Source organism: Mandrillus leucophaeus, unplaced genomic scaffold (assembly GCF_000951045.1).
Source record: "Mandrillus leucophaeus isolate KB7577 unplaced genomic scaffold, Mleu.le_1.0 Scaffold29, whole genome shotgun sequence".
In the NCBI taxonomy this organism is placed as follows: domain Eukaryota; kingdom Metazoa; phylum Chordata; class Mammalia; order Primates; family Cercopithecidae; genus Mandrillus; species Mandrillus leucophaeus.
In genome coordinates, this window is record NW_012103031.1 from 131,938 (window position 1) to 137,107 (window position 5,170).

The following is a 5,170-nucleotide window of genomic DNA, read 5'->3' on the forward strand; positions in this document are numbered from 1 at the left end:
TACTGCCCTCCGCCGGCGGCGGCGTGCACGGCAGCTTCAGACGGATGGGGGCTCTCGAGTCCTGGGGGACACGGGCTGGCTAGCCTGTTTGCTGGGGCTGGGCTGGGAGCGTGCGCAGCTGATGGGAACCCGCGGGCATCAGTGCTCGGTGCCAGACATTGGATAAGATGGGGCAGGGTTGGGGGGGGAGTGGACTAGGCAGGATTTGGGGGACCCCGGGACCTAAGGCTTCCACACCCTGAATGCCCAGCCCACCGTCCCCCAGGGCCCCGGGCCTGGCCAACGCAGGAGAGCGGGGCTGCGCCTTCAGGCCGCAGCAAGCTCCCCCAGCGGCGCCGCCCGTCCGTGAGGCCGCGCCCCTGTCGGGTGGCCTGTGCGTGGACTGAGGCCTCTGGTGCCCGCACTGCACGAGCTGGGCTCGGCCCAGTTCGGGGAAGAGGTGAGGGCGGTGGACCCCTGGGGGGTAGAGAGGGTGCTCCTCTCTGTTCATTTGTCTGGATGTAGGTGTCTGCCTGATCTCCGTCCCCTCCTGCCCAATGGCCTGTGTCCTTGTCTCTGCCTGTCTCCTTCCCTCCCTCCCTGTCTCCCCTCATCTTTGCCAACCTGCCCCACCTCCTCTGCAGCTGAGCGATAACCCTTGGGCCGACCATGTCCTAATCTCCTCCCTCCTGGCTTCCCGACCGACCTTTCACCCTTTCCCTTTCTTTCTCCCAGCAGACACCGCCTGCCCTGCAGCCATGAGGCCCCCGCAGTGTCCCCTGCACACGCCTTCCCTGGCTTCCCCACTCCTCCTCCTCCTTCTCTGGCTCCTGGGAGGAGGAGTGGGGGCTGAGGGCCGGGAGGATGCAGAGCTGCTGGTGACTGTGCGTGGGGGGCGGCTGCGGGGCATTCGTCTGAAGACCCCCGGGGGCCCCGTCTCTGCTTTCCTGGGCATCCCCTTTGCGGAGCCACCCACGGGACCTCGTCGCTTTCTGCCACCGGAGCCCAAGCAGCCTTGGTCAGGGGTGGTAGATGCTACAACCTTCCAGAGTGTCTGCTACCAGTATGTGGACACCTTATACCCAGGTTTTGAGGGCACCGAGATGTGGAACCCCAACCGTGAGCTGAGCGAGGACTGCCTCTACCTCAACGTGTGGACACCATACCCCCGGCCTACATCCCCCACCCCTGTTCTCGTCTGGATCTATGGGGGTGGCTTCTACAGTGGGGCCTCCTCCTTAGACGTCTATGATGGCCGCTTCTTGGTACAGGCTGAGAGGACTGTGCTGGTGTCCATGAACTACCGGGTGGGAGCCTTTGGCTTCCTGGCCCTGCCCGGGAGCCGAGAGGCCCCGGGGAATGTGGGTCTCCTGGATCAGAGGCTGGCCCTGCAGTGGGTGCATGAGAACGTGGCAGCCTTCGGGGGGGACCCGACATCAGTGACGCTGTTTGGGGAGAGTGCGGGTGCTGCCTCAGTGGGCATGCATCTGCTGTCCCCGCCCAGCCGGGGTCTGTTCCACAGGGCCGTGCTGCAAAGCGGTGCCCCCAATGGACCCTGGGCCACGGTGGGCATGGGAGAGGCCCGCCGCAGGGCCACACAGCTGGCCCACCTTGTGGGCTGTCCCCCAGGCGGCACTGGTGGGAATGACACAGAGCTAGTAGCCTGCCTTCGGACACGACCAGCGCAGGTCCTGGTGAACAACGAATGGCATGTGCTGCCTCAAGAAAGCGTCTTCCGGTTCTCCTTCGTACCTGTGGTAGATGGAGACTTCCTCAGTGACACCCCAGAGGCCCTTATCAACGCGGGAGACTTCCATGGCCTGCAGGTAACTAGTGGGGGTGAAGCTGGCTCCTCTGGGTCCCAACAGTCCCTCCCTTCCCCACAGGGACCCAAGCATGAGGGCTTCTCTAGACCCATTCCCAGAAGTCCCAGAAGTCCTCCCTGAGGGCGCAGATCCCAGGGTGGTCGGCAGGGCAGACAGGAAAGCCTCCATGGGTCTATTTTCTGTTTCTCTGAGTCCCTCCCCCGATCTCATCCTCTCTCTGTCCATGGTTCCAGGTCTGTAACTGTTCATCTCTCTGGCTCTTTGTCTGTCCATCTGTTTCTGTCTACTTGTCTGTCTGTGCCTGTCCCTCCATCCCACCCCGCTCTCCCTCACCCCCAGGTGCTGGTGGGTGTGGTGAAGGATGAGGGCTCATATTTTCTGGTTTACGGGGCCCCAGGCTTCAGCAAAGACAACGAGTCTCTCATCAGCCGGGCCGAGTTCCTGGCCGGGGTGCGGGTCGGGGTCCCCCAGGTAAGTGACCTGGCAGCCGAGGCTGTGGTCCTGCATTACACAGACTGGCTGCATCCCGAGGACCCGGCACGCCTGAGGGAGGCCCTGAGCGATGTGGTGGGTGACCACAATGTCGTGTGCCCCGTGGCCCAGCTGGCTGGGCGACTGGCTGCCCAGGGTGCCCGGGTCTACGCCTACGTCTTCGAACACCGTGCCTCCACGCTCTCCTGGCCCCTGTGGATGGGGGTGCCCCACGGCTACGAGATCGAGTTCATCTTTGGGATCCCCCTGGACCCCTCTCGAAACTACACCGCGGAGGAGAAAATCTTCGCCCAGCGACTCATGCGATACTGGGCCAACTTCGCCCGCACAGGGTCAGCAGTGCAGAGGGAGAGGAGGCTGGGGAGGACAGGAGACGGGGGTGGGGAGACACACACAAAGAGGCAGACACACAGAGACAGAAAGGACGGGTGGGACAGGGGCAGGATAGGACAGCCAGAGAGGGACATGCTCACAAAGGAGATAAAAGGGGAGAGCAAAAGAAAGGAGACAGAGTAGGCAGAGGGGGTCTTGCAGAGACAGACAGAGGCAAAGAAAAGTGAGGAAGAGACGAGATAGACACGGAGGGGGTGGGCACAGTGGCTCACCCCTGTAATCTCAGCCCTTTGGGAGGCCAAGGTGGGAGGATCCCTTGAGGCCAGGAGTTTGAGACCAGACTGGACAACATAACAAGACCCCGACTCTTAAAAAGAAAAAAAAAAAAAATACAAAACTTAGCCAGGTATGGTAGCTCGTGCCTGTAGTCCCAGCTACTTGGGAAGCTGAGGCAGGAGGATTGCTTGAGCCTGGGAGGTTGAGGCTGCAGTGAGCTATGACGGTGCCACTGCACTCCAGCCTGAGCGACCCTATCTCTAGAAAAAAAAAAGACAGCAGACCAAGACAAAGCAGTTGGAGCTGGATTAAACCAAACCAGTGATGATTCACTAGCAGTGACACATTCTCTCACACACACACCTGTTTACCTGGATCAAGAAGAGGACAATGAAATCTAGCATCGGATGGTTGTTGTTAAAAAAAAATGTGATGTTTGTAGACATAGGACCCGTCCTGGTTATTTAGGAAGGGCTTAAGACATCCTAGCCATTTTTTTAGTGGGAGAAACAAAGATGAAACAGAAAAGCTGAGGGAAACGGAGAGGAGACAGGGAGCATAGGCGGAAGGGAAGACCCCATGACCGGGCGCACTGGAGAAGGGAAAGAAGTGACTTGGTGGTGGGAGGGAGGGGACGGGATCTCTGGGGCTCTCCGCAGAACTGAAGAGTCCGGGTCCCGTGGGGTTGGGGGCCGCCTCCTCCCACTGCCCGTCTGGACTGAGCCTTCCCTTCCTTCCGCAGGGACCCCAATGAGCCCCGAGACCCCAAGGGCCCGCAATGGCCCCCGTACACGGCGGGGGCTCAGCAGTACGTGAGTCTGGACCTGCGGCCGCTGGAGGTGCGGCGGGGGCTGCGCGCCCAGGCCTGCGCCTTCTGGAACCGTTTCCTCCCCAAATTGCTCAGCGCCACCGGTACGCAGGGACCAGCGGGCAGCGGCTGGGAGGAGGGGAGTGGGAGCTGGCCAGGTGTAACCCCTCTCTTCTCCCCCTAGCCTCGGAGGCTCCCAGCACCTGCCCAGGCTTCACCTATGGGGAGGCTGCTCCGAGGCCCGGCCTCCCCCTGCCCCTCCTCCTCCTCCACCAGCTTCTCCTCCTCCTCCTCTCCCACCTCCTGCGGCTGTCACCACGGCCTCTTCCCCTACGGCCACAGGGGCCCCTCCTCTAATGAGTGGTCGGACAGTGGGGAAGGGCCCCACTCAGGGATCTCAGACCCAGTGCCCCCTCCCTCCTCAAACCAAGAGACTCACACTGGACAGGGCAGGAGGAGGGGACCGTGCCTCCCACCCTTCTCAGGGACCCCCACGCTTTTGTTGTCTGAATGGAAATGGAAAAGCCAGTATTCTTTTATAAAATTATCTTTTGGAACCTGAGCCTGACACTGGGGGGGAGAGGGAGGCCCTGGGCTGGGTAGCACCCCCCATTGGGGCTATAACGGTCAACCATTTCTGTCTCTTCTTTTTCCCCCAACCTCCCCCTCCTGTCCCCTCTGTTCCCCTGTCTTCCGGTCATTCTTTTCTTCTTCTCTCTCCTTCCTGCTGTCCTTCTCTGGCCCCGCCTCTGCCCTCATCCTCCCTCTCGTCTTTCGCACATTCTCCTGATCCTCTTGCCACCGTCCCACGTGGTCGCCTGCATTTCTCCGTGCGTCCTCCCTGCACTCATGCCCCCACCCACCCACCCAAATGTCCGATCCCCGACCTTCTTCGTACCGTCCTCCCCCCCGGCCTCGCCGGGCGCCCTGGCCGCAGACACGCTCGACGAGGCGGAGCGCCAGTGGAAGGCCGAGTTCCACCGCTGGAGCTCCTACATGGTGCACTGGAAGAACCAGTTCGACCACTACAGCAAGCAGGATCGCTGCTCAGACCTGTGACCCCGGCGGGACCCCCAAGTCCCCCGCTCCGCCCGGCCTCCTAGCTGTATATACTATTTATTTCAGGGCTGGGCTATAACACAGAGGAGCCCCAGACCCTGCCCATCCCCACCCCACCCCCGACGTCCCCCGGGGCTCCCGGTCCTCTGCATGTCTCGGACTGAGCTCCCTCCCCCGCGGTGCCTTCGCCCCTCTGGGCTGCCAATAAACTGTTACAGCCACGGGAGTGTGCGCAACTAGGGAGCTAGGGGTAGGGGCAGAACGCCGGAATCACGAGGGCCGAGTCTATGCAGGAGCGGGGCTGCAGGTCAAGAAACAGGCGAGCTCCGAGGCGGCCCCAAGGCGCCTGCTCATTCCAGCGAACGCCAATCCCCCGCCCTGCCCCGCCGGGCGGAGC

The 5,170-nt window shown here is 62.0% G+C and overlaps 1 protein-coding gene across 3 annotated transcripts; it reads left to right on the forward strand.

The window, feature by feature from the left end:
* Positions 1-200: 200 nt before the first annotated feature.
* ACHE (acetylcholinesterase (Yt blood group)) lies at positions 201-4,994 on the forward strand. 3 transcript variants are annotated; one of them, XM_011985657.1, is made up of 4 exons: positions 201-1,805; positions 2,145-2,629; positions 3,649-3,818; positions 3,899-4,994. In XM_011985657.1, the coding sequence occupies exons 1-4, from the start codon at positions 537-539 to the stop codon at positions 4,069-4,071; spliced, it is 2,097 nt and encodes a 698-aa protein (XP_011841047.1). In that variant the 5' UTR covers positions 201-536; the 3' UTR covers positions 4,072-4,994. The 3 variants fall into 3 exon arrangements, with proteins under 3 accessions (XP_011841047.1, XP_011841048.1, XP_011841049.1); XM_011985658.1 differs by having other exon boundaries at positions 4,652-4,994; XM_011985659.1 differs by having other exon boundaries at positions 2,409-2,629; positions 4,652-4,994.
* The last annotated feature ends 176 nt before the right edge of the window (positions 4,995-5,170 follow it).

Bases quoted from the DNA above. Each gene is read 5' to 3' on its own strand.
- ACHE (XM_011985657.1), top strand. From the start codon at position 537: ATGGCCTGTGTCCTTGTCTCTGCCTGTCTCCTTCCCTCCCTCCCTGTC. The intron at 1,806-2,144 runs GTAACTAGTGGG...CCTCACCCCCAG, and splicing joins GAGACTTCCATGGCCTGCAG to GTGCTGGTGGGTGTGGTGAA. The intron at 3,819-3,898 runs GTACGCAGGGAC...TTCTCCCCCTAG, and splicing joins CAAATTGCTCAGCGCCACCG to CCTCGGAGGCTCCCAGCACC.